The sequence below is a fragment of the Citrus clementina genome, unplaced genomic scaffold (assembly GCF_000493195.1).
Source record: "Citrus clementina cultivar Clemenules unplaced genomic scaffold, Citrus_clementina_v1.0 scaffold_9, whole genome shotgun sequence".
NCBI lineage: Eukaryota > Viridiplantae > Streptophyta > Magnoliopsida > Sapindales > Rutaceae > Citrus > Citrus x clementina.
In genome coordinates this window covers 5,068,713-5,096,229 of record NW_006261964.1, presented here as the reverse complement: position 1 = coordinate 5,096,229, position 27,517 = coordinate 5,068,713, and the positions used below count along the sequence as shown (strand labels likewise).

General features: G+C 35.4%; 5 protein-coding genes across 8 annotated transcripts; 2 read left to right on the top strand and 3 right to left on the bottom strand.

The window, feature by feature from the left end:
- Positions 1-3,641: 3,641 nt before the first annotated feature.
- Positions 3,642-9,278, bottom strand: LOC18032479 (ureidoglycolate hydrolase). Of its 2 annotated transcripts, XM_006420110.2 has the most exons (12): positions 9,021-9,236; positions 8,819-8,904; positions 8,128-8,202; positions 7,417-7,545; positions 6,773-6,859; positions 6,299-6,501; positions 6,114-6,216; positions 5,892-5,983; positions 5,683-5,745; positions 5,228-5,468; positions 4,642-4,682; positions 4,128-4,225 (listed from the first exon to the last, which is right to left on the bottom strand). In XM_006420110.2, exons 1-12 carry the CDS (start codon positions 9,234-9,236, stop codon positions 4,128-4,130), a joined length of 1,434 nt encoding a protein of 477 aa, XP_006420173.1. The 2 variants fall into 2 exon arrangements, with proteins under 2 accessions (XP_024046305.1, XP_006420173.1); XM_024190537.1 differs by lacking the exon at positions 8,128-8,202 and having other exon boundaries at positions 3,642-4,225; positions 9,021-9,278.
- A 996-nt stretch (positions 9,279-10,274) lies between these two features.
- Positions 10,275-25,566, top strand: LOC18032283 (DNA repair protein XRCC4). Its single transcript, XM_006420104.2, has 6 exons — positions 10,275-10,344; positions 23,097-23,216; positions 23,315-23,457; positions 23,570-23,698; positions 24,684-24,806; positions 25,155-25,566. The coding sequence occupies exons 1-6, from the start codon at positions 10,332-10,334 to the stop codon at positions 25,395-25,397; spliced, it is 771 nt and encodes a 256-aa protein (XP_006420167.1). The 5' UTR covers positions 10,275-10,331; the 3' UTR covers positions 25,398-25,566.
- On the top strand, positions 10,822-13,420 carry LOC18032388 (DNA repair protein XRCC4). 3 transcript variants are annotated; one of them, XM_024179283.1, is made up of 6 exons: positions 10,822-10,906; positions 11,244-11,451; positions 11,552-11,691; positions 11,854-11,976; positions 12,323-12,594; positions 12,674-13,420. In XM_024179283.1, exons 3-5 carry the CDS (start codon positions 11,626-11,628, stop codon positions 12,563-12,565), a joined length of 432 nt encoding a protein of 143 aa, XP_024035051.1. In that variant the 5' UTR covers positions 10,822-10,906; positions 11,244-11,451; positions 11,552-11,625; the 3' UTR covers positions 12,566-12,594; positions 12,674-13,420. The 3 variants fall into 3 exon arrangements, with proteins under 3 accessions (XP_024035051.1, XP_024035040.1, XP_024035046.1); XM_024179272.1 differs by having other exon boundaries at positions 12,323-13,420; XM_024179278.1 differs by lacking the exons at positions 10,822-10,906; positions 11,244-11,451 and having other exon boundaries at positions 11,464-11,691; positions 12,323-13,420.
- Positions 15,013-16,629, bottom strand: LOC18031200 (FHA domain-containing protein At4g14490). The gene has a single exon (XM_006420106.2). The coding sequence runs from the start codon at positions 16,361-16,363 to the stop codon at positions 15,224-15,226; it is 1,140 nt and encodes a 379-aa protein (XP_006420169.1). The 5' UTR covers positions 16,364-16,629; the 3' UTR covers positions 15,013-15,223.
- Positions 17,855-21,975, bottom strand: LOC18032165 (ureidoglycolate hydrolase). Its single transcript, XM_024179254.1, has 10 exons — positions 21,733-21,975; positions 21,521-21,606; positions 20,828-20,902; positions 20,119-20,247; positions 19,475-19,561; positions 19,000-19,202; positions 18,815-18,917; positions 18,593-18,684; positions 18,384-18,446; positions 17,855-18,169 (listed from the first exon to the last, which is right to left on the bottom strand). Exons 1-10 carry the CDS (start codon positions 21,946-21,948, stop codon positions 17,919-17,921), a joined length of 1,305 nt encoding a protein of 434 aa, XP_024035022.1. The 5' UTR covers positions 21,949-21,975; the 3' UTR covers positions 17,855-17,918.
- Positions 25,567-27,517: the final 1,951 nt, after the last annotated feature.

Genomic DNA, 27,517 nt, shown 5'->3' with positions numbered 1-27,517 from the left:
GAGTCTTCACTTACCCTAATTATTACTCAATTATTAGGAAACACACAAAACTTTCGTTGGAAAGAATTACATATAGTCTCCTGCCTTGGCATTTCGTAATAAGTTGCTCCTAGAGAAGCACACTGTTACTGTTATATTTAACAAGTTTTCCTACATACGTAGTAAGAAAATATAAATTGAATATACGGTTAAAAAAGTTGTTATCAAAGAAAAAAAAATGTAACTAATAACGAGAAAAGAGTGCTGATGATTATACCTTGTAATTTTATAAGCATATATTTTTATCTTAAATTTTATCTTAAATGATATGTCATTTATTAATCAATTATTTTTTTCATAAATTTCAACTGAATTAGTTATATTATTTTATGGCCACTTTTTTCTTTTAAATTATATCATTATTTCACGGGGTTATTTTTACATACCTCCCCTGAGGTTTCACGTAATAACAGTTTAATAGAAAGTATCTCCGTACTTTCACATCCCTCCCTTACAGTTAGTATTTCCGTCAGTTGACCGTTAGTGGACCAACAGGATGACGAAAATACCCTTTCAAGAATGACAGGTACAATTTCCCAACAAATTTGGCAGTGTAATGATACGAGCGAGCGTGGGCTAGCATGCATTTTTTTTTTTAAAAGGGAAAGTAACACTTTCATAACTTCAACAAAGGGAGTACATCCATTATAGGAGCTGGAACTCCATTAGCCCAGATGGCTGTCTCTTTGAACTCTATGGCAAATTTTGCCAACAGATGAGCCTCAAGATTACAAGTTCTAGGAGTGTACAGAAATTTTACAAAATCAAAATGCTTACATTTGCTTTGGATCTCTGACACAACCTAGAAAATTTTAGCCCTACTCCCTTGTTTGTTGTTGACCAAGTTGGCCACTTCTAGGCAATCTGTCTCCACAATCACAGATTGCATTTTTTATTCTATAGCAGCTTGTATACCCCATTCCATTGCTTCAGCTTCTGAGAATCTTACCTCTCCTCTAAAAGGCACGGTTTTGACAGCTGCCATCACTACTCTACTATTGGAATCTCTCATTACAGCTCCCAGTCCAGCTATCTGAGCTTCAGCTTGTATGGCTAGCATGCATTTAAGATAACACAATTCGCATGATCAAGATGAAACCAACGTTTCCATTTTTTTATTACGAAATAGCATAATAAGAAAAATCCAAAACAAACAATAGAAGATTAATCCAAATAATATATATACAAATGATGCCCGTTCCGTCTTTTTGTTTATCCTTAAATACAAGCAATGCAAAGCAAAACCAAAAGATTGTATTTAAATTGTAAGAGACATTAGATTAGCTGGACTACCTAACATTATTTAAATCTTGTCGCAGAAGATTAATAAGAAAAAGCGAAACCCATTATAATCCAGCCATAATATACTTTCTACCTAAAAATTCTACACAAATTTAGCGGATTCAAACTTCTTGTCACTTTTAAAGTCAAAGCGAGGATAAGAACCAAAACTGACTAAAGAATTGCTAAAATTCTGCATGTCTAATGCTAGTCAAATATCAAGTACACGAATCAATGGGACATAAAGAGCTGAACAAGAATTTTCAAGCACCCAAAGCAGTAACTAAATTTGTGTCTAAATGCGGAAATAAGCAATACAAGAAATAGAAACAGGGCTGAGTTTCAAAAAGAAAAACTCTAACTGATACTACTCTTCCTCACAATTTATTAGATAGTTATTGCACACAAAATGATTTAGTAAAGTGATATGGAAAATCAAGCGAGAAATTTTAATAAAATGAAAATAGGCCAACATAATATCATCACTCAATTCCATTTTCAATAAAGTTAGCAACAATTTTCTAAAAGTAAAAATACATACTAAAAAAAAACAGTTTTTTTCAAATAAAACAAATCCAAACCACTAGGGTTGCTGATCGTGCTCGCAAGATTAATCGGCTTCAAGACTTGGGGCAAAACTAAAAGTTGGGCTTGTGATAATGCGACGAGGATTTGACACATACACAAGGACACAGAGACACAGAGTCAGGAGCTAAAGTCATTGGCGACGACATCGAGTTGTGCAGAGGTGGAGAGGCGTGGAGGAACCGCCGAATCGAGAGGAATGACTGGATGAGAAAGGATGTGGCTCTTAGGGCTCGTTTTGTTTTGCGAAATTGGGAATTAGGGGAGCGAAATCGTGGGTTGCAACGGAGAGACATGGTGCGGCATGAAGGAATCACCAGGAGGGGTGACCGCATGAGAGAGGATGTGGTTGTTAGGAATTTACTGCAATAGTTTTCCCTAAAAAAATAATAATAACCTTAAAAACTTTTTGAGTTTTTTTGAATTTTAAATGAGCTTTTACGATTTTAGCCTTGTATACTGATGCTATACATAACTTTGTGAAACTGCAGGGGAGGGATGTAAAAATACGGAGATACTTTCTATTAAACTGTTATTACGTGAAACCTCAGGGGAGATATGTAAAAATAACCCTTATTTCACGTGTTCTATTATGATGAATGACACATTATTTACAAAATTTAAGATAAAATATTAAGATATCTACCACTGCTTTTAATTTAATTGAAAGTTTTATTTTCATTCACTTGTAAGAGCATCTCCAAAAGACTCTATAAGTTTTACTTTTCAAATACCAATTTACTTACCTATGTGGCAAATAGAAGGGTGAAAAAATATGATATTCTCCAAAAGACTCTTCAAATAAAAATAAGTTAATATTATTTTAATCATATAATTAGTTTTTTAAAAGAAAAGTCAATAGCAATTAAAGTATTTCTCTCTCTTTCTTGAATGAAAAATAATAAAATATAAATTAAAGAGAGAGAAATTAACTATTCAAATTTAAAGAGAGAGAATCAATTCTTATTTGAAGAATTTTAATTAGAGTATCTTTTGAAACTTTAAATATTAATGTGACTCTTTAAATAAGTAATAAAATATTATTTGAAGAGTCTTTTGGTGCTCTAAGAATTTTCAAATAGTTGATACTACAAATTATCTTCAAGATAAAATAAAATTGGAACAATACTAAGTGTCCAAACATTTAATTCTCAATTTGAATTCCAACTAATATAACATTCATCCATTAAATAGTGATTACAAGTTTCAAGGATGATGAGTTGTGATTCAAATGTTGGCGATTCTTAATATTATTAATAAAGCTAATTTTTAGGTAAAATTTTAAGAAAAATAATATAATTAATGAGAATTAAAAAAATATAGGCCACGTGGCATTCTATACAATAATAACTCTAGTAATAGCTACTCAAAATAATTAAGGCCTACACAAACTGATGCACAACCTTGATTACCTCTATTCCCATAGATTTAAAATTACCAATACATCTAAAGCCGTTGGGTGTTTTCCGGGCATATTTCCATTTTTCTCTTTTCATATAATCAAACTTATCACTTATGCTTCTGCTCTTTCATGTTTCATTTTACATCAGATAAACAGATTTATGAAGTTCTCTTCTCACACTCCCTCTCACGCGCCAGATACTCACAAACACCCATATGCAGCACACACAAAATTTACGCAAATAGACTGCATCCTGAGATCAGCTAATGTTGCAAGCGTCACTGTTTGAGTTGTAATTTCAAAAAATGTGTTCAACAACCACCACCAAAATAAGAGAGGGGTTGGGGGCAGGGCTGGGTCGGTTTCAACTGTTGATCTGACTCAGAGGACAATTATTAGGTTAGTGATTATGATACTAGTTCTTACCAGAAAACAGAAGAGGATTGTTGTAAGTGCTGGTGAGTGCTAGATTTATCATCTGTTTGTCCACAATTATCACAACATCTGAGAAAACTCTGCTCTAAGCTAAATTAAAGGTGTCATCACTGTGATTCCTCATCAAGAGAAATATGAGATATTCAACATGACTATCAGAATCTACTGTCCCCTGTTCAACAAGACTGTTAGAAGACTATCTGAATTTACAGTCTCATGTCTAAGTAACTCGTAAGTCACGGATCAATGTTGGTGCTCTATATCAAGTCATTTACTAAGAGTAAGCATAAAGTAACTCCTGACTGTACAAAGGGTAACAGAAAGAAGAATATATAACCCTGTACGAAATCTTAAGCAGCTGATTGACAAGTATTACAAGCAGTGATCATTGCAGGGACAACTTGGCAAGGGTCAATGCTAATACCTTTACCCCATTTTCCATGTCATGGCCAGAGGCATATTCCTCAGGCTTGTGGCTATAACCTGCAAAATCAAATGTATGAAAACAAGCATTAGTCTGGTTCTATGCTCTAGTTCCCTCATAAAATAAGAAGATGATTAGATAGATTACAAATGCTAGAGGTCCTCATTTTGACTAGATAAAGTCCCATACTAAGTTGACACCATTTGAGAATGGGTATGTGCCCTACTACTTGTACAAGCGTACATTTTCTAATTCACATCATGTGATTTTAGTGTACTTCCACACAAGATTTGTTTCATGTGCACATAATTCAAAAGCAAAAGAAGCACCAGCACCAAAGCAGTACCTAAAAATTTTTATTGATGAAATCCAACTAGATAATTATAGTCATTCCGAATATTTCAACATTCAACTTAATAATCAGAGATGAAGGGTTTAGATTTCTAGATACAGAAGAAAAGAAATATGTTCATACCTTTGAAACATGGAATGAATATCATGCCCATTGGCGATACCCTGCAAGGATGTGAACCTATAATTAGATGTTGCTAGCAAGAAGAACAATAAGAGTAAATATGCATTCACCATCTAAAACATCCTTAAGCAGGTGAAGTGAATGGTAATAATAAGATAGCTAATTCATAGTAAAGCATCTAAAAATAAGGATACATTTCATATTTGTGTGCAAGTTTGGTGCTGTGTATTGTTTGTGAAAAAGCTTGGGAGTTGGAAGAAACAGATTGGATGTGAAACTTTTGAAAATTTGGGTGCCAGTCACTCAAATCATGGGGATTTCAGCGAATTTTCAGCAGTAAATTGCTGCCAAAAAGTACCCACTCCCAGTTTTCACCTTGGAAAATTTTCTTCACCTGAATTCCCATATTGGTATCTTGCATCATTAGATTTTATCATTTTCCTCCTCTTTCAAAGAAAAGAAAGGGGGGAAAAAGGAGTAAAATCTTCATGTTAAGAAACATGGCACTTGGAGGGCCCAAAATAATGGGACATATAGCATGGTACTGGACAAGGTACAAATATTAACTCTTTCTCTCTATCTATACCTGGCCATAAAGAGTGAATCATGGTAAGCTCTGCTTATCATAAACTTATGTGTTAAATTAAGTTCTTTTGACGCTGCTTCCACTGCCTCAATTATTGATTTCTCAGAAAGAGCTGGTGGATCCTGATTTACGATTTTGAATTCAGATAGAGTGACCGCACGATTTTTAGCAATTGTAATTGCAGACTGATGGATTTTTTCAATCACACTATTTCTTCGCTTTTCATCAATGTCTCGTGTGTCTGCCGAAACACAGATAATAGAAAACTCAATAAATAACAAAGAAAAACTTCAGAAATCAACTGGAATTAAATCAAACTTTGGGAGAAGAAGAATGCCAATAACATGATTTAAACAAACTTCAGGAACTTAATACTCGTCTCATGCAAAGTATTTATGTTATAAAATTGTTGGCCAGTTTTCCAATAAGACTTCAACAACTGATTGGAACCATACCAATTTCTAAGTGTGACTTGCTTGGTATGCTGTTGATTGCACCAGGATGCAGCTCCAGAATACCTTAGGAAACAGGATATATTGAGTCACATCATAGTTCTAAGAAAGAAAGATAGCCAACTCAAAGTTAGATATAATCTAATGCAAGATGGATTTAAACAATAAGTACCAAAAAATTCTACGTTTAGGCATTCAGGAAGATGACTTACCGACTGTACCAACGGTATCAATGGATCCAGATTCTAGAACATGTTTCTCGACAGCTAGCGCTAGTTCTGCAGCAGCCAGACCGGCATCGTTCCTGCTCATTACATGTAAAACGTCGTGAATCTTGTTGACTGAATAAGCATAATAAAAGAATCATAATGATGAATATACCAAATTGATGAAAGATATGTAAATTTAACTGCATACAGGCAGACAGCAGTTACCTATTCGGCATCAAGACAGCACCCGCGTGCCCTCCATTGCCTTCAAAATCTACTTTCATACTTGCAGGAGCTGCAATCGCAGTCACTATACCAACTGATGTACCTGATTTGAAGTATAAAGTGGATTAATAACCATCAATAAATTGAGATCATAAGGATAAAATAAGCAGTAAAAAATGACAAACCTTCCTCCTCCAGAATGGGTCCCTGCTCTATATGCAATTCAACAAAAGCAGAGTAACTTCCTTTCTTCAAAAACACACTGGATAGGTCATTGTGCTCTTTTGCGTATCCAGCAGATCTTGCACCATCTAAAAAGGATATATTTTGACCATCAACTGTTGATGTCAGATCTTTTGCAAGTGACTCAATTCCTGCCAATAAGCGACTGCACAAAAAAATAAACACACGAACTCATACTGTAGTATAAGATTTCCAAACCCATATACCATCCACCATGCCAAGACATAACCTGTTGAAGTTTAATGTACAGTGGAAGTGGTTGCTATAAAGTTTGCAAAGGTAAGTAAAAGGAAACTCCAGAGGAAAAGTATCTTTTCTTCTTTTTGTATGGACAAAAATTAAGAAAGGAAAGCAACCAAATAAACCCAAGTGCATGTATTGAGTTATGAAGTTTTAACCATTTACAAGTGGCTAACCTTCCCAAACAACTGATCCCATAGCGTGTGGGCTCCTCTGAGGTGAACATGATAACCTCCAGTGACCTTCTAGGCTTGAATCCAGATCTGTTAAAGACCCAGTCAACATAGCATAGACCAAAAACTGTGGCTACTACACAATACCTTTATCTGAAAAAAACTATGACATGATGAGAAAGAAATTGCATCCATGCTATTCAGTTCAAAACAATCTTATTAGCTGGAAACCAAAAGCATAAACAATACCCTAGACTGGAAAACTGAGAGAACATAACAATGTTTATTATAACTGTATCTCCAAGACACGGCTTTAAGAGGGTGTCTTTGGATATAGTTTGAGATAAGTGTTTCAAATCTCTTCTTTGATAGCTTGAGCAAGGAATATCTGAATATCTCCTGATTCAATTTTGACATTATCTGACTACAGCACAGGTGATCTAACTAAAGGCACTCAACATCTAAAAGTTTATCCATTCATGAATAAAGTTATGTATGTTGATTGAACTTATTGCCATCAATTTGCAAAAAGAGAAATTTTCAGTGCTAATCTAGAATGCTAATCAACCCAGAAAGCAAACATAATTGGCAATTTATAACCACATATTTCAGATTCATCAGACGCTACCAATAAAATCAACCAATACCTTTTTAGCACATTAATGGCTTCTATTGCACCTAGCACACCAACAACACCATCATACTTCCCAGAGTACGGAATAGCATCAATGTGAGAACCTGTTGCAACTGGAGCAAGCACTGCTTCATTGCCAATCCTGCATAAGGGAAACAGGGGTGGGGGCATGGTCAAAGACATTTGAGGATACACAACAGAAATTGCGAAACATTTGTCTCAGAGAAATGAAGAAAAAAGGTGGTATTGTGAGCTTTGATACTCCAAACTATTACTGCCAAAAAAAAAAAAAAAATCCCTTCAACGAATGCAGACATCCTTGAAAGAAACTTCACTACTCTAACAAAAAGGCCAAAAATTTGGAAAATGACAGGAAAAGAGAACACCAATTGTCAACTAGATTACCCTTTGTGAAAAACACAATACCATATGGAGAGTGCACTTCAAGTTGCTGTGAGAATTATGGCATTTTCTCAAAAAATGCAGTACACCACACTCTATACTCATAATATGATTTTCTTTTTCCATTTTGATGACATGTCAATCTGAACACAGTTACAGGAACTGAAACTCTAAGTGAGAATAAATGAAACCAAGAACTTCCATCCATGCAAACTAACACAGGTTAGGGCAATCTTGAGTTCAATTGGGTTCATTTAGAGAGCATGAGTTTGGCAAAAAATTCATGATAACCAAACTCCTCTGAAGGAAGATGAAATCTCACCATCTACCAATTATGTTACCAACTGCATCCTCCCTAACAGAGAGACCTGAAAGCCCCATCAAGTTCTTGATGTAGCTGCATTAAAATATTGCAAACAGACAGCATAAATCCTTAATTTAGGTGAGCAATTGAGGAAAAAAAAATTCAGAAAGCAATGGCATATAAAGAGTTAACTAGATAATCCTCTACACATAATAAAATTTTCAAATATGATTGAATATATACTGTAAGGCTTTAATAGTATGTTCTCAACACATGAGCTTAAATAGCATTGTAAGTTAATAACTACTTAGAATGGCCGGAAATATTAGACAACTGCTGCTGGATTAGAAGCAAGAGTAATGTCCTGTATATATCCTTCTAGACATGAGGGGGCCACTGATAAAGCATACAAAGGGAACAAATATCTCTTGACAAACAATCAGATAAAGCATCACATATAGAATTCTCCAAGGCCTAACCTGAATAATTCATTCGAAAACACTGATAACTCAGTAAAATAGGCCTATTCATGTTGTAAAATAAATGATTACCTTTAAGGACTACAAGAAACAACTCCATCAGATGAAATATTATAAAGGATTCGATATACGAATAATTAATGAAAAAACAATATAAAAACTGTAACTTTCTATTAAGATTTGCAGACAATTAGAACATGCACAAGAACTGTAACTTCTTAAATAGTTACCTGCGTGCCAATACATCATTCTCAGTGTACAAGACCCTAGTAACTGATGGGGCAGGAGTGTCCGAGAAAGTTGACAGTTCATCGATCTAGCCCAAAAAAAAAAAAAAAACCACACGCATTAAAAATATATATTTTTTTTAATAAGAAAATAAAAAACCCACATTATTTTACTCGTCCATAATGCTATAGATTTTCTCAGTACCCGTTTTTGGAGAGTTTCAGTATCAACTGAGAGTGAAGAAGCCAAGTTTGTAACAAATGAGTTTGATTCATGAATTGGGTACCCTGAGAAAGCCTCCATAGTTCTGATTGTTGGGTCTTCATTTGCTTTAGCGTAGATTGCAGAAATGGAACAGAAGATTACGAGAACCAGAAGAAGATGATACAGTGAGTGAGAGTTGCAGAACCTCAAAGACATTTTTTTTTGGCTGGGCTTCTTCTTGTGGACGATGATGCTATGATTAGCTTACTGCTGCTACTATGTTAGTGTTATTATGCTTGTGCGTTTGGTGCTACACGTGGCTTTCAAACTGGGACTCTGACACGTGTTCTGTTTATTTTTTGGGGGCCACTTTTGTGTGATATCACATTTCAAGTTTCTTTAATTATTTAATGAATTGAATAATAAATCTATCCAAAAAAAATTCGTCCCAGCACAAACATGAATTAAAAAAAGAAATATCTTGATTGATTTTATAACCAACTAGGCTATTCCATTCGAGCTTCAAAAAAACAAAAAAATCTAGGCTATTCCATTCGGATATAACTTTGATTCCCATTTTTATTTTCTTTCTACAGTGAAAAGAAAATCACATTCAAATTCAACGTAACATTAAAAAAGATTGATAATTTAGTAATAAAATTATATATTTTTTAAAATATTAGAGTCTTTTTCCATTTTTTTTAAATATAATGCCCTCCAACAAAGTAAGTCACTCCTCATTATATTTATTTTATTTTTTAAAATATTATGATGGTTGTTGTGTTAAAAATAATTCAATCTTTATAGAATAGATGATGTAATTTTTTTTTTTATAAGAAAGTAAACATTTCTATTAATCACAACACCATTACACTTGAAACCTCTGTTAGTATTGTTTCTAATCAGGTAGTAGGGGCATTTCCTCTTAAGGCTAATTGGGAATTTGGACTTTAACATTTTAAAAAAAAAATTCATTGTTTTTTAATGTGTGAAATTATTCAATAGATTCGATGAAAAACCATTACTTAATCCCATTAATTAGGGGACAGCCTTAACAAAATTTAGGTCTTGATTTCAAATATTGTGTAATACGCCTATGTGTTTAATTAATAAAATGTTAATAATTTATATTTTTATCTTTAAAAAAATAATTATTCATTTTCAATTTTCATAGACATGGTCATATCCTACTATTTATGTATAGGATATGACCAAGTTCCAAAACACGCAACTCGAAAACACGCAACTCGAAAAGGCGGGAAGATTTCTGCACTCGCACTTGGGGCTTCTCGAGGAAGGAGCTCAGAAAAAATGGAGACGAGACATACGTCAAAGGCACGTGGTTTCAAACCCACTTCGATCTCTCCATCACCGACGGTCTCAACGCTTGGCTCTGCAACGGTATTATAAATTAAAACCTGTAACAAATATTAATTTAAATTTGTCTTTTTTTTTTGTTTGGGGTGTGTGTCTCAAAGTAACAGCGTTTTCGTCTTTTCGACAGCGTCTGAGGAGCAGGTGAAAGATAGGGCGGCGCAGTGGGACCAGCCGGTGACCGAATACGTCAAATTGGCTGAGCGCTATTTAGGGTTTCAGCAGCCTGGTTCTGTTTACGCTTTTACTGATGCTGCTGATGGATGTAAAAGAGTAAGTTTTTGTTATTATATTTTAAAATTTAATTTAGTTTATCGAAATTGAAATTGGAAAAAGGTGAAATTTAAAATTGTGGGTATGTATGTGATTGTGATGTATTGCAGTTGTCATGGACATTTGAGAAGGAAGGGACTAAGCTTGAATGGCGGTGGAAATGTGGATCAGCACCTAATAGCAAGAAGGTTACTGCTGGGATTTTGGACTTTCTTATGGATGCAAACATTAGGCTCAGTGTAAAATTCTTTTGCCTTTTTGTTGGCTGAAATTTTGAAGATTGTTAGTTGAAACAATTTTACTTTATTAGATGTGTATGTAATGTTCGTTAGATTTCAATGACTTGGTGCATGTTGTAAGTAATGTTTGAAGGGCAGTAAAAGAAAAGACTTGGGATCTGTCCATACTGGGTTCATTTATATTCAATGGAAGGGATTTATTTCTCTTGATGTTTGATTCAAAACTATCAATGGTTGTAAATTGACTTGGTTCTTTGTATTTTGTTTCATGAGGACAATGCTAAATATAATTTCCATGATAGACATTTATATCTTTAGAAGTTCACTTTCTCTGTAGGTGGTCCAGACTTTAGGTTGGAAGAGCAAGTTGTGGTTGGTTACATGGAATGTAAATCAAACATGCTGATTCACTTCGACCTTTCTTTCTTATCAGTGATGAGTCGCTGATTCATGGGGTGTCATCTGTCCTACTGGTTGTTGATATCATCTATAATGATTTTGATTCATTATGGATTAAGCTGAGACATTTTTCACATACACAATATGTGAGTTTGAATTAGATTTTGGGTACTTGAGGAATCTTATTTTATACTTCTAGCTAAGTGATTGTAGCAATATGTCTTATTCTGGAAAAGTTTGTATCAGCTGCGGTATTGATGGCCAAGTTTGAAGAAGCTCTAAAGCTGCTTGGGCTTCACTCTTTATAACTCCAAAATGAAATGGTCCTGCCAGGATTCTTCATTTTCTTTATAAAATTTTCTGTACCAACGAGCTATATACATGTGGTATGAATTTTGACTGTAAATGACATTGAACGTTTTGTTCTATTATTCTTGTTGTTTCTTTGGATAGATAGATGGAGATGAAATGCCTATGTCAATTAGTTTGGCAATGAAATTTGTCTGTCAGCTTATAACACCTTCATGTTTTATCTCTTTCGCTTATAGGATGAAGTTGTCACAAAAACTCAATCATTTGAGAGACTGAAAGTGGAGGCTGAGAAGTGTTTAGCACAAAGTGAGAGATTTAAGAATGAGAAGCTGGAGTTTGAATCAGCAGTCTATGCAAAGGTGCGTGAATAAATAACACTGATAGTGCTCTGTAACTGGAGATCCAAGACAGAGACCAAAAGAATAAAATGTTTGAAAATAGGGACATCAGGTGTTTCTGATGAAGCCCCTGTTTCCAATTCAGTTTTGACTGATGAAAATGTATAAATGCTGAATTCTTAAATGTATGGTTTAGATTTCCCATAATTGATGTTTCCAGAATATCCATTTAGTCATAGTTGTAATTTCAAGATGTTTTGAACTCTGAGCATGCTAGTTATTAAAGGATGAATAGGATCTTAGGAGCATCAACTTTCTATTCTTTTAGTATGTAGGACTGACTTCAAGTTTTTTTTCCTGCTTCTAGTTCCTAGGTGTGTTGAATTCAAAGAAATCAAAACTCAGAGAGCTTCGAGACAAGCTTTCAAAACAGGCAGTCATGGGGGATTTGCAACAAGAGGAGGAACAGTCCACAGACAAAACTGAGAGTTTTGATGAAGGGAGTGATGATGACAAAAGTGAGGAAGAACCTGCAAAGGATATTACAAGCACTTCAAAAGGTGTTCCAGCTAGTAGGGCTCGTGGTAGAAAGAGGATTTCACGCAAATAGCATCTAAATAAACAAATATAGATTCGAGAGTGAGTACCAATCTTTCCTTTTTCTTACTTATATTGTAAATCATGTAATGAATGTGCTGAGTTTTGTGGAGGGATACAGATTTTTCTTCATTCCAACTAAGGATACCCACCGAAAGGACTTCAACCCCCGTAGCATCCAGCTTGGTGCTTAGAAAGCAGTCCGACAGCACATATTTGCCCAACACTTGTCTTTGTCTTCAATGATTAAGTGAAATTGTATGCTCAAAATTGGAATATCTAATTCCGGTGAAGCATTGACTTCAACTAGTTGAATCAGTCAGACTATTAAGATGCCTGGGCAAGCTTAGGATTGAGTCATTTACCTTGTTTGCAAGGGCAAAAGAACGGGCACTGTAGGCTGACAGTTTGACACAACTTTCTGAAATCAGAATCTTGCAGACAAAACTCAAAAGGAGGGCAGCAAAGCTGATAGGAAGAAGTGAAGGGGACGCAGTAGCATGGGTAAAATCTTGGCACATTAGAAGGACAAAACTACGTTACAGACTCTGTATGTAACAGCTCAATGGAAATTAGTCTTGTATCAGCTAAGTTCCAACAACTTTTCCTCTCTCCTGCAAAGCGTGGATGCTGCTCATTTGCTGCGTTACATACAGAATCTGTATCGTAGCAAGGTCCACATTAGAAATATAGAATTCACCAGAATAAAAGCAATAATATATGAATGTGATATTATTTATCATTCACCCACACTCAAAATCGAAGTAGAAAAAGGGAAACCGCAAATATACACCATCTTAAAGGACTGTATCATATGTAATAAAACAAATATGCAATTGCAACAACATGAATACGACAGAATGTTAGAACGTGCAAATCTGAATACTATTGCATTTAGGGGAAAAATGGACAAGCTTTTATTATCTCAGTTCTCACACAAATGTGAAGTTACCGATTTACTAGTATCTCTTTCCGTATTTTGCACCATATCATTGTACAGACTACAGAATTTACAGTTGAAAAATTCCCCCGAAAAACATTTGGAACTCAATGGTTGCACGACATTGAATCTACAAAATAGAGTTATAGCAGCATTGGAGTGAAGTGTTCATTTGATGAGAAGTTCCTATTACACATTTTGTTCAAGAAGCTACATTGCTTAATCAGTTTCATTTTTCACAAGAAAACCCGAATAATGGTGTTGAATGATATAGAGTCTGGAAAACGTCCCTACTTTTCCATTTGGACAAGCAACATGTCAGTCTCCATTATCATCTCTTTCTTGCAGATGCCATTGATCAGAATGTTAAATGTTACAACATCAGGAACCAAATATTTCTCTGAGAGTTGATCTAACTTCTTTCTAGCTTCCAATCTGCCCACTCTACACAACCCATCAATGACTACACTGTAAACCTCAATATTTAGCTCTTTCTTGTCCCTTTCAAGGGACTGGAGCAGAGCAATTGCCTCTTCAACGTGGCCATTTTTGAAAAGCCCATCTATCAAAGCTGAATATGTGAATAAATTCGGAGATAGACAGCTGCAGGCATCCATTGAACAGCTTTTGTGCTTCTGCTACTCACCCAACTTGACGAAGCTCTGTTATAAGTAGGTTGTAACCAACTTTATCAGGCTTCAATCCCTTATGAAGCATTTCTTGAAAGAGGCTAATAGCTTTTTCAGTCTTCAAACTCTTGCAGTAGCAATTAATCATTACATTGTAGGTAAAACCATCGAGCTCAAGTCCCTTCATCTACAATCGACTCTAACAGTTTTCCAGCATCAGGTGACCAACCGATTCTTAAACCATTGATTAGTGAATAATAAGTTCAATAAGTTAGGCTCCCTCCTGGGCTTAATAATCAAACTGAAAATCTTCCTTGCTTCTCCCAATTTTCCCTCCTCGCATAAGCAGTCTATCAATATTGTGAACGTTACAATTTTCCCTCCTCCCAATTTTCTCAACATTCGATTAAAAATTCTATTTGCCTCCTTGCAAAATCCCATTCGACAAAAACCATGAATCAGTGAGTTGTAATTGACTAATTCAGCGGAAATCCCTCGAGCAACCATTTTATCAGAATACTCAACAGCTTCCTTCAATCTATTAAAGCTACACAACCTGTTAATCAACGAACTGTAAACAATGACATCGGGGCAAATACCATTTCCTATAATTTGTTTGAACATTTTTATTGCGTCATCAACAGACCCATCTTTACAAAGACCATCAATGAGTAACCACATTGGTCTCACAAATCATCCTCCTATGCAAATTAATAGCAGAATCAATCTCGCGAATTTTGCACAATCCATTAATGAGAATCCCATAGACATTAACATTACCTTCAAAACCTGACTCAGTCAATTTATCAAACAACTCAACCGCATCAAACAATTTACCATCCAAACACAAAGCCTCAAGCAAAGTACTCATAGTAATTAAATCAGGCTTAAAACCCCTCTTTATGATCTCACCCGGTACACAAATACTTATACAAGGGAACTACTTATTGCATAACATCTAGGAAGTCCAAAATGATAAACGTGTGACATAAAGATACACTGTGCAACAACAACATTAACATTTGCATTAACTCTAAAATCAGAGGAAACACAAATACATATTTCTAAAACTACCAAAAATTAATAATAATGTGCATATCTCTCAAAGTTTATCCATCTTCTTCTTCTTCTTCTCCTCAATCATGTACTTGTGAACTCTCTCAGCTTTATTTTTCATCTCCTCTGTCGTATTAAGGATCTGCTTCCGCAAATAAACCTCCACATAATCAAACCACTCCCCCAGTGTCATCTTCGCCAAATCCACCTTCTGCTCTTGAACCCCTTTGTCCACTGTATCATCAACCTTATCAGGAGTTTCTTTAGCATCTCCCTCTTTGGCCACTTCCTTTGATTTCAAGTTTTCGTTACCATCAGCTTGAACTTCACAAGTCTTGGATACTTCCTCTGGAACCAGACGTTCCTTCCCTTCAGTTTCAACTTCACTACTCCTTCGAGTAATTTTACTCTCAGTCGCCGCCATCTCTCCACGATCACATCCCAAATTCAATGCGTTCATCCGGCTCCGAGTGACTCTCACACCAGCAGTCAGGGTCACATTCGTCTTTTCCTTACCATCAACTTGAACTTGACACTTCTTCGATGTTTCCTTACCTGGTCTAAAATTTTCTTTACAATAAACTTGAACTCCAAGTACTTCAAGAGGTTCCAAATTCTCTTCACTCTCAATTTTAACTTTGCCGCCATCCAGTGGAATTTCCTGTAAATCTTTGCTCCTTTCCTTACCCTTTTTGGTAATTTTACTCTGATCTTCAATCTGTCCACCTTCTAATCCCAAAGTCTCGACGGGTTCCGCCTCCGCCTTCGTACGACCCCTAGTCGCCCTCACACTGGAAGTCCCGGGCACATTCGCTTGACGCCTTGGATTCCTCTTAGGCTTCGCGACCGACTCATCCTGGCTGTCCATCGTGATCATCTGGACCGAGATGGTGGTGCAATCTCCGAGTTTGATGGTGTCGTTTTCGCGGAGATCGAAGGGGGTGTTGGGTGGAAGCGTCGTAGAGTTAAGAAAGGTGCCGTTGCAGGAATCCAGGTCTCGGATGGTCCATTTACCGGACACGGATTCGATAATGAGGTGCTTAGACGAGATGCCTTCGTCCTTGATGGTGACATCATTGCCGCGCACGATTCGGCCGATTCGGATTTTGGATCCGGGTTTGAATTCTATGGTTTCGCCCGAGCGTGGGCCCCGGACCATGATCAGCTTCATAGCCGGTGGCTCCATGAATGTTGTTCTTTCTCCAATCAAATGTGTGATTGAGATGGAGATCGGAATACACACATTGAAATTTTTGAATTTTGGACAGGCGGTACAGGGATCCCTATTCCCTTTCGGTTCGTTTCAATTTTCTAAATCCCCACGCGGGGCGCGTGGCTGTGATTCATTAGTCCGCTCTCAACGTTCATGGGCCTTGTATTTTGTGGGCTCAGCCCATTGAAAGGCGAAATCAGCCCGATTTCTTTTTATACCAAGCCCTTTATTATAAGAAAACAGAAATGCCGCGATTTGAAAAGAAACAAAATGTCATTACTGTCAAAATTTTGGAATTGAGAATTAGAGTGTAATAACTTACTTATAAAATGGTGTAAGGCTATTTGAACTCAATTTTTTGTTCTTTAAATTCTTTTTCTTTATACACCCATCACTACAATTGAAAACATCTATTTTTACTCAACAAACCCTCACATATTCCAAAACTAACCTTTCTTCGTTCATCTTCTTCTCTCATGCATTTGCTTCCAAAAAATACTTCCACACAAGTATAAACGAAATATGAAATTGTAGCAACCAGCAAGAATTTTGCCCAAAATTCTAATACTTTTGGAGTGGGGAGAAAAAAAATTATCTTCATAATCTAACCTAAAAAATAATAAATATAGCAAATATCTTCCAAAATACAAGAATTGATAGAAGTTATAATGGTAACTATTTTGATACTTTTTTTTCACCCCAACAAGAAAGTTAATGAGTTAATCAATGGAAAATATTTTTAAAATATGAAATTGGTGCCTTGAAAATTATTGGTTGACCTGCAAATATTTTGGATCGGAAAGGAATGGTAGTTCATAATTGTTTTCTGAAAAAAAAACCAATTTTCTTATGGTAACCAAGAGATTATTTTTAATTTCGATAGCATTTATAACTGAATTAGCTATTAATATATTATATAATTTCATGGAATAGCATTTTTCTACCTTAACCAAAATTAATTTAATGAGAAAATATACACAAAGTCAGATGCAAGAGAGATAAGAAATTAAAAGAGGATGGTTTCATAATTATATATGAAGATATTTTTGTGATATAAAATTTTATTATAAAATGAATGTACGGAATATAAATATGGGTGTAAATAGCCTCACTCTATAAAATAATAAACACTGAGTTGTGTGACATGTGGTTGCAATGGGGAGTTACTTAAAGTCACAAGTATAATAGAGTTTCCCAACTCCATAGCTAGTCTATAAGGTTGGATAAACCAAAATCTGAAGTCTTTCCCGCAACACAATCCATTGATTTTTCTTAAAAGATTTTTATATCCTTCTCTACAGCATTAATGGACAAGAATCATAGCCAAATCCTAATAGTCAAAATATAAGAAAAACTCTAGTGTGTCAAACAAAAGTGTCAGAGTCGATGTCCACGTTCTATGTGTTCAAGAAAAATGTTTAGTTTTACGTTTCATATTTTCTTTGATACAAAGGACAAATGCACATTGTATTATACAAATCATTATGCACATTGTACTGGACAAGGTACAAATATTAACTCTTTCTCTCTATCTATACCTGGCCATAAAGAGTGAATCATGGTAAGCTCTGCTTATCATAAACTTATGTGTTAAATTAAGTTCTTTTGACGCTGCTTCCACTGCCTCAATTATTGATTTCTCAGAAAGAGCTGGTGGATCCTGATTTACGATTTTGAATTCAGATAGAGTGACCGCACGATTTTTAGCAATTGTAATTGCAGACTGATGGATTTTTTCAATCACACTATTTCTTCGCTTTTCATCAATGTCTCGTGTGTCTGCCGAAACACAGATAATAGAAAACTCAATAAATAACAAAGAAAAACTTCAGAAATCAACTGGAATTAAATCAAACTTTGGGAGAAGAAGAATGCCAATAACATGATTTAAACAAACTTCAGGAACTTAATACTCGTCTCATGCAAAGTATTTATGTTATAAAATTGTTGGCCAGTTTTCCAATAAGACTTCAACAACTGATTGGAACCATACCAATTTCTAAGTGTGACTTGCTTGGTATGCTGTTGATTGCACCAGGATGCAGCTCCAGAATACCTTAGGAAACAGGATATATTGAGTCACATCATAGTTCTAAGAAAGAAAGATAGCCAACTCAAAGTTAGATATAATCTAATGCAAGATGGATTTAAACAATAAGTACCAAAAAATTCTACGTTTAGGCATTCAGGAAGATGACTTACCGACTGTACCAACGGTATCAATGGATCCAGATTCTAGAACATGTTTCTCGACAGCTAGCGCTAGTTCTGCAGCAGCCAGACCGGCATCGTTCCTGCTCATTACATGTAAAACGTCGTGAATCTTGTTGACTGAATAAGCATAATAAAAGAATCATAATGATGAATATACCAAATTGATGAAAGATATGTAAATTTAACTGCATACAGGCAGACAGCAGTTACCTATTCGGCATCAAGACAGCACCCGCGTGCCCTCCATTGCCTTCAAAATCTACTTTCATACTTGCAGGAGCTGCAATCGCAGTCACTATACCAATTGATGTACCTGATTTGAAGTATAAAGTGGATTAATAACCATCAATAAATTGAGATCATAAGGATAAAATAAGCAGTAAAAAATGACAAACCTTCCTCTTCCAGAATGGGTCCCTGCTCTATATGCAATTCAACAAAAGCAGAGTAACTTCCTTTCTTCAAAAACACACTGGATAGGTCATTGTGCTCTTTTGCGTATCCAGCAGATCTTGCACCATCTAAAAAGGATATATTTTGACCATCAACTGTTGATGTCAGATCTTTTGCAAGTGACTCAATTCCTGCCAATAAGCGACTGCACAAAAAAAATAAATGCACGAACTCATACTATAGTATAAGATTTCCAAACCCATATACCATCCACCATGCCAAGACATAACCTGTTGAAGTTTGATGTACAGTGGAAGTGGTTGCTATAAAGTTTGCAAAGGTAAGTAAAAGGAAACTCCAGAGGAAAAGTATCTTTTCTTCTTTTTGTATGGACAAAAATTAAGAAAGGAAAGCAACCAAATAAACCCAAGTGCATGTATTGAGTTATGAAGTTTTAACCATTTACAAGTGGCTAACCTTCCCAAACAACTGATCCCATAGCGTGTGGGCTCCTCTGAGGTGAACATGATAACCTCCAGTGACCTTCTAGGCTTGAATCCAGATCTGTTAAAGACCCAGTCAACATAGCATAGACCAACAACTGTGGCTACTACACAATACCTTTATCTGAAAAAAACTATGACATGATGAGAAAGAAATTGCATCCATGCTATTCAGTTCAAAACAATCTTATTAGCTGGAAACCAAAAGCATAAACAATACCCTAGACTGGAAAACTGAGAGAACATAACAATGTTTATTATAACTGTATCTCCAAGACACGGCTTTAAGAGGGTGTCTTTGGATATAGTTTGAGATAAGTGTTTCAAATCTCTTCTTTGATAGCTTGAGCAAGGAATATCTGAATATGTCCTGATTCAATTTTGACATTATCTAACTACGGTACAGGTGATCTAACTAAAGGCACTCAACATCTAAAAGTTTATCCATTCATGAATAAAGTTATGTATGTTGATTGAACTTATTGCCATCAATTTGCAAAAAAAGAAATTTTCAGTGCTAATCTAGAATGCTAATCAACCCAGAAAGCAAACATAAGTGGCAATTTATAACCACATATTTCAGATTCATCAGACGCTACCAATAAAATCAACCAATACCTTTTTAGCACATTAATGGCTTCTATTGCACCTAGCACACCAACAACACCATCATACTTCCCAGAGTACGGAATGGCATCAATGTGAGAACCTGTTGCAACTGGAGCAAGCACTGCTTCATTGCCAATCTTGCATAAGGGAAACAGGGGTGGGGGCATGGTCAAAGACATTTGAGGATACACAACAGAAATTGCGAAACATTTGTCTCAGAGAAATGAAGAAAAAAGGTGGTATTGTGAGCTTTGATACTCCAAACTATTACTGCCAAAAAAAAAAAAAATCCCTTCAATGAATGCAGACATCCTTGAAAGAAACTTCACTACTCTAACAAAAAGGCCAAAAATTTGGAAAATGACAGGAAAAGAGAACACCAATTGTCAACTAGATTACCCTTTGTGAAAAACACAATACCATATGGAGAGTGCACTTCAAGTTGCTGTGAGAATTATGGCATTTTCTCAAAAAATGCAGTACACCACACTCTATACTCATAATATGATTTTCTTTTTCCATTTTGATGACATGTCAATCTGAACACAGTTACAGGAACTGAAACTCTAAGTGAGAATAAATGAAACCAAGAACTTCCATCCATGCGAACTAACACAGGTTAGGGCAATCTTGAGTTCAATTGGGTTCATTTAGAGAGCATGAGTATGGCAAAAAATTCATGATAACCAAACTCCTCTGAAGGAAGATGAAATCTCACCATCTACCAAATATGTTACCAACTGCATCCTCCCTAACAGAGAGACCTGAAAGCCCCATCAAGTTCTTGATGTAGCTGCATTAAAATATTGCAAACAGACAGCATAAATCCTTAATTTAGGTGAGCAATTGGGGAAAAAAAAAAATTCAGAAAGCAATGGCATATAAAGAGTTAACTAGATAATCCTCTACACATAATAAAATTTTCAAATATGATTGAATATATACTGTAAGGCTTTAATAGTATGTTCTCAACACATGAGCTTAAATAGCATTGTAAGTTAATAACTACTTAGAATGGCCGGAAATATTAGACAACTGCTGCTGGATTAGAAGCAAGAGTAATGTCCTGTATATATCCTTCTAGACATGAGGGGGCCACTGATAAAGCATGCAAAGGGAATAAATATCTCTTGACAAACAATCAGATAAAGCATCACATACAGAATTCTCCAAGGCCTAACCTGAATAATTCATTCGAAAACACTGATAACTCGGTAAAATAGGCCTATTCATGTTGTAAAATAAATGATTACCTTTAAGGACTACAAGAAACAACCCCATCAGATGAAATATTATAAAGGATTCGATATACGAATAATTAATGAAAAAACAATATAAAAACTGTAACTTTCTATTAAGATTTGCAGACAATTAGAACATGCACAAGAACTGTAACTTCTTAAATAGTTACCTGCGTGCCAATACATCATTCTCAGTGTACAAGACCCTAGTAACTGATGGGGCAGGAGTGTCCGAGAAAGTTGACAGTTCATCGATCTAGCCCAAAAAAAAAAAAAAAAAAGAAGCCAAAACCACACGCATTAAAAATATATATATTGTAATAAGAAAATAAAAAACCCACATTATTTTACTCGTCCATAATGCTATAGATTTTCTCAGTACCCGTTTTTGGAGAGTTTCAGCATCAACTGAGAGTGAAGAAGCCAAGTTTGTAACAAATGAGTTTGATTCATGAATTGGGTACCCTGAGAAAGCCTCCATAGTTCTGATTGTTGGGTCTTCATTTGCTTTAGCGTAGATTGCAGAAATGGAACAGAAGATTACGAGAACCAGAAGAAGATGATACAGTGAGTGAGAGTTGCAGAACCTCAAAGACATTTTTTTTTGGCTGGGCTTCTTCTTGTGGATGATAATGCTATGATTAGCTTACTGCTGCTAACTATGTTAGTGTTATTATGCTAGTGCGTTTGGTGATACACGTGGCTTTCAAACTGGGACTCTGACACGTGTTCTGTTTTTTTTTTTTTGTTGGGGCCACTTTTGTGTGATATCACATTTCAAGTTTCGTTAATTATTTAATGAATTGAATAATAAATCTATCCAAAAAAAATTCGTCCCAGCACAAACATGAATTAAAAAAAGAAATATCGTGATTGATTTATAACCAACTAGGCTATTCCATTCGAGCTTCAAAAGATATAACTTTGATTTCCATTTTTATTTTCTTTCTACTGTAAAAAGAAAATCACATTAAAATTCAACGTAACATTGAAAAAGATTAATAATTTAGTAAAAAATTTATATATTTTTTTAAATATTAGAGTCTTTGTCCTTTTTTTTTATAAATATTAGAGTCTTTGTCCATTTTTTTTATAAATATAATACCCTCCAACAAAGTAAGTCACTTCTCATTATATTCATTTTATTTTTAAAAAAATATTATAATGGTTGTTGTGTTAAAAATAATTCCATCTTTATAGAATAGATGGTGTAATTTTTTTCTTTATAAGATAGTAAATATTTCCATTAATCACAACCCCATTACACTTGAAACCTCTGCTAGTATTGTTTCTAATCAGGTAATAGAGGTATTTCCTCTTAAGGCTAATTTGGCCAAAGAATGGACACAAGCATTAACATATTTCACTTTAACATTTTTTTAAAAAAATTCATTGTTTTTTAATGTGTGAAATTATCCAATAGATTCGATGAAAAACCATTACTTAATCCCATTAATTAGGGGACAGCCTTAACAAAATTTAGGTCTTGATTTCAAATATTGTGTAATACGCCTATGTGTTTAATTAATAAAATGTTAATAATTTATACTTTTATCTTTAAAAAAATAATTATTCATTTTCAATTTTCATAGACATGGTCATATCCTACTTTTTATGTATAGGATCTATATAAATATGTGCGAAAAGTCCAAATTCCAAAACACGCAACTCGAAAAGGCGGGAAGATTTCTGCACTCGCACTTGGGGCTTCTCGAGGAAGGAGGTCAGAAAAAATGGAGACGAGACATACATGTCTAAAGCTGGAGATTCCCGACGCCACGGATCCCATTTTCGCCAAAGGCACGTGGTTTCAAACTCACTTCGATCTCTCCATCACCGACGGTCTCAACGCTTGGCTCTGCAACGGTATTATAAGTTAAAACCTGTAACAAATTTAAATTTAAATTTGTCATTTTTCTTTTTGGGTGTGTCTCAAAGCAACAGCGTTTTCGTCTTTTCGACAGCGTCTGAGGAGCAGGTGAAAGATAGGGCGGCGCAGTGGGACCAGCCGGTGACCGAGTACATCAAATTGGCCGAGCGCTATTTAGGGTTTCAGCAGCCTGGTTCTGTTTACGGTTTTACTGATGCTGCTGATGGATGTAAAAGAGTAAGTTTTTGTTATTATATTTTAAAATTTACGTTAGTTTATCGAAATTGAAATTGGAAAAAGGTGAAGTTTAAAATTATGTGGGTATGTCTGTGATTGTGATGTATTGCAGTTGTCATGGACATTTGAGAAGGAGGGGACTAAGCTTGAATGGCGGTGGAAATTCGGACCGGCACCTAATAGCAAGAAGGTTACTGCAGGAATTTTGGACTTTCTTATGGATGCAAACATTAGACTCAGTGTAAGATTCTTTTGCTTTTTTGTTGGCTGAAATTTTGAAGATTGTTAGTTGAAACAATTTTACTTTATTAGTGTGTATGTAATGTTCGTTAGATTTCAATGACTTGGTGCATATTGTAAGTAATGTTTGAAGGGCAGTGAAAGAAAAGACTTGGGATCTGTCCATACTGGGTTCGTTTATATTCAATGGAAGGGATTTATTTCTCTTGATGTTTGATTCAAAACTATCAATGGTTGTACATTGACTTGGTTCTTTGTATTTTGTTTCATGAGGACAATGCTAAATATAATTTCCATGATAGACATTTATATCTTTAGAAGTTCACTTTCTCTGTAGGTGGTCCAGACTTTAGGTTGGAAGAGCGAGTAGTGGTTACAAGGAATGTAATTCAAACATGCTGATTAACTTCAACTTTTGTTTCTTATCAGTGACGAATTGCTGCTCCATGGTCTGTTGGCTGTCCTAGTGGTTGTTAGAATCATCTATAATGATTTTTATTCATTATGGATTAAGCTGAGACATTTTTCAATTTTCACACACACAGTATGTGAGCTTGAATCGGATTTTGGCTACTTGAGGAATCTTATTTTATACTTTTAGCTAAGTGATTGTAGCAACATGTCTTATTGTGGAAAATTTTAAATCAGCTGCAGTACTAATGGCCAAGTTTGAAGAAGCCCTAGCCTGGCTGCTTCAACTCCGTTCTTTATAACTCAAATGAATGGTCCTGCCAGGCTTGTTCATTTTCTTTATAGAATTTTCTGTACCAATGAGCTATATTGGATTAGGTGAAGCAGCCTTTCACCTCTAAATTATATACACATGGTATAAATGTTTGGCTGTAAATGACATTGAACATTTTGTTCTATTATCCTTGTTGTTTCTTTGGATTGATAGATGCAGATGAAATGCCTATATCAATTAGTTTGGCAATGAAGTTCTGTCATATTATAACTCTTTCATGTTTTATCACTTTTGCTTATAGGATGAAGTTGTCACAAAAACTCAATCATTTGAGAGACTGAAAGTGGAGACTCAGAAATGTTTAGCACAAAGTGAGAGATTTAAAAATGAGAAGGTGGAATTTGAATCAGCAATCTACTCAAAGGTGCGTGAATAAATAACACTGGTAATATTGCTCTCTAACAGGAGATCCAAGACAAAGACCAAAAGAATAAAACTTTAAAACTAGGGACGTCATCAGATGTTTCTGATGAAGCTGCTCTTTCCAATTCAGTTTTCCCAATGAAAATGTATGAATGCTGAATTCTTATATGTATGGTTGAGATTTCCCATAGTTTATGTTTCCAGAAGATCCATTTAGTCATAGTTGTAATTTCATGATCTTTTGAACTCTGGGCATGCAAGTTATCAAAGGATGAATAGGATCTGGGGATCATCAAATTTCTACTCTCTTAGTATGTAAGACTGACTTCAAGTTTTTTCCTGCTTCTAGTTCCTTGGTGTGTTGAATTCAAAGAAATCAAAACTCAGAGAGCTTCGAGACAAGCTTTCAAAACAGGCAGTCATGGGGGATTTGCAACAAGAAGAGGAAGAGTCTACAGACAAAACTGAGAGTTTTGATGGAGGCAGTGATGATGACAAGAGTGAGGAACAACCCACAAAGGATATTACAAGCACTTCAATAGGTGTTCCAGCTAGTAGGGCTCGTGGTAGAAAGAGGATTTCTCGCAAATAGCATCTAAGTAATTAAATTTAGATTTGAGCAGTGAATGCTAACCTCTCCTTTTTCTTACTTATAATGTAAATCATGTAATGAATGTGCTGAGTTTTGTAGAGGGATACAGATTTTTCTTCATTCCCAATAAGTAAATGCAGCAAAAGGACTTTAAGTCCCTTAGCTTTCAGCTTGGTGCTTAGAAAGCAGATCTACAGCATATAATTGCTCAACGTTTGTCTTCGTCTTTAATTATTCAGTGAGTTTGTATACTCAAAATTAAAAATTTGGAATACTTACTTCCAGTGAAGCATTGACTTCAACTAGTGGAATCAGTCAGACTAATAAGATGCGTGAGCAAGCTTAGGATTGAGTCATTTAACTTGTCTGCAAGGGCAAAAGAACAGGCACTGTAGGCAGACAATTTTATACAAATTTCCGAAATCAGAACCTTGCCGACAAAACTCAATACAAGGGTGACAAAGCAGATAAGGAAGAAGTGAAGGGGACACGGCAGCATGGGCAAACTCTTGGCACATTAGAATTCACCAAGATAAAAGCAATAATATATGATGTGATGATTATTTATCATTCACCCACACTTAGAATTGAAGTAGGAAAAGGAAACTGCAAATGTACACAATCTTAAACAACTGTATCATGTGTAATAAAACAAATATCCAATTGCAACAACATGAATATGACAAAATGCTTGAACGTGCAAATCTGAAAACTATTACATCTTGAACGTGCAAATTTGAACACCATTACATTTAGGGAATAAAAAGGACATATTTTTTATTATCTCAATTCTCACAGATGAAAGTAAAGTTACCGATTATTGCTATCTCTCTCCGTCACTTGCCCCATATCATTGTACAGAATTTACAGTAAAAGAGTTCCCCTGAAGAACATTTGGGAGTGCCTCAATGGTTGCACGTCATTGAGAATCTACAAAATAGAGTTCTAGCAGCATTCAAGTTACTTGTTCACTTGGTGAGAAGTTCCTCTTACATATTTTTTTTTTCAAGAAGCTGCATTGCTCTATCAGTTTCATTTTTCACAAGAAAACCCCAAATAACGGTGTTGAATGATATAGAGGCTGGAAATCATCCCTTCTCTTCCATTTGGACAAGCAACTTATCAGCCTCCATTATCATCCCTTTCTTGCAGGGGCCATTGATCAGAATGCTATATGTTACAACACCAGGAACCAAACCTTTCCCTGACAGTTGATCTAACTTCTTTCTAGCTTCTTCCCATCTGCCCACTCTACATAACCCATCAATGACTAAACTGTAAACCTCAATATTCAGCTCAAACTTGTCTCTCTCAAGGGTCTGAAGCAGAGCCATTGCCTATTCGACGTGGCCACTTTTGAAAAGGTCATCTCTCATAGCTGAATATGTGAATAAATCCGGAAATAGATCAGCTGCAGGCAGATCATTGAACAGATTTTTTGTGCTTCTGCTACTCTTCGAACTTGACAAAAGTCTGTTATAAGTATGTTGTAACTAACTGTATTGGGCTTCAATCGCTAATGAAGCATTTCTTGAAAGATGCTAATAGCTTTTTCAGTCTTCAAACTCTTGCAATAGCCATTAACCATTACATTGTAGGTAAAAACATCGAGCTCAAGTCCCTTTATCTACCATCGACTCAAAACAGCTTTTCAGCATCATCCACTTGACCAACCAAATATAATCCATTGATGAGTGAATTATAAGTTAATAGTCTAGGCTCCCTTCAGTGCTTAATCATCAAACTGAAAATCTTCCTTGCTTCTCCCAATTATCTGTCTTTGCATACACAATCTATTAGTATTGTGAACGTTACAACATCAGGTGAAATTCCTTCACCTAACATTTGATAAAAAAATCCTAGTTGCCTCCTTCCACAATCCCATTCAACAAAAACCATGAATCAGTGAGTTATAAGTGACTAATTCAGCAGTAATACCTTGAGAAACCATTTTATCAAAAAGCTCAACAGCTTCCTTTAATCTATTAAAGGTACACAACCCATTAATCAACGAACTATAAACAAAAACATCGAGGCAAATACCTTTCCTATCATTTCTGCGAACATTTTTATTGCGTCATCAACAGATCCATCTGTACAAAGACCATCAATTATTGCAC

What these genes read in the sequence shown, in the direction of transcription:
- LOC18032479 (XM_006420110.2), bottom strand. Translation starts at nt 9,236, where the DNA reads ATGTCTTTGAGGTTCTGCAACTCTCACTCACTGTATCATCTTCTTCTG. An exon ending in GGGATCAGTTGTTTGGGAAG is followed by an intron (nt 6,502 to 6,772) that starts GTTAGCCACTTG and finishes TTTTTTGTGCAG; the next exon opens with TCGCTTATTGGCAGGAATTG. An exon ending in ATTCATTCCATGTTTCAAAG is followed by an intron (nt 4,226 to 4,641) that starts GTATGAACATAT and finishes TTGATTTTGCAG; the next exon opens with GTTATAGCCACAAGCCTGAG.
- LOC18032283 (XM_006420104.2), top strand. An exon ending in CAACGCTTGGCTCTGCAACG is followed by an intron (nt 23,217 to 23,314) that starts GTATTATAAGTT and finishes TCTTTTCGACAG; the next exon opens with CGTCTGAGGAGCAGGTGAAA. An exon ending in ATGCAAACATTAGACTCAGT is followed by an intron (nt 23,699 to 24,683) that starts GTAAGATTCTTT and finishes TTTTGCTTATAG; the next exon opens with GATGAAGTTGTCACAAAAAC.
- LOC18032388 (XM_024179283.1), top strand. Translation starts at nt 11,626, where the DNA reads ATGGTCCTGCCAGGATTCTTCATTTTCTTTATAAAATTTTCTGTACCA. An exon ending in CAACGAGCTATATACATGTG is followed by an intron (nt 11,692 to 11,853) that starts GTATGAATTTTG and finishes TTTCGCTTATAG; the next exon opens with GATGAAGTTGTCACAAAAAC. An exon ending in AATCAGCAGTCTATGCAAAG is followed by an intron (nt 11,977 to 12,322) that starts GTGCGTGAATAA and finishes TCCTGCTTCTAG; the next exon opens with TTCCTAGGTGTGTTGAATTC.
- LOC18031200 (XM_006420106.2), bottom strand. Translation starts at nt 16,363, where the DNA reads ATGGAGCCACCGGCTATGAAGCTGATCATGGTCCGGGGCCCACGCTCG.
- LOC18032165 (XM_024179254.1), bottom strand. Translation starts at nt 21,948, where the DNA reads ATGTCTTTGAGGTTCTGCAACTCTCACTCACTGTATCATCTTCTTCTG. An exon ending in AATGATGTATTGGCACGCAG is followed by an intron (nt 20,903 to 21,520) that starts GTAACTATTTAA and finishes ATTTTAATGCAG; the next exon opens with CTACATCAAGAACTTGATGG. An exon ending in TGATACCGTTGGTACAGTCG is followed by an intron (nt 18,447 to 18,592) that starts GTAAGTCATCTT and finishes CTGTTTCCTAAG; the next exon opens with GTATTCTGGAGCTGCATCCT.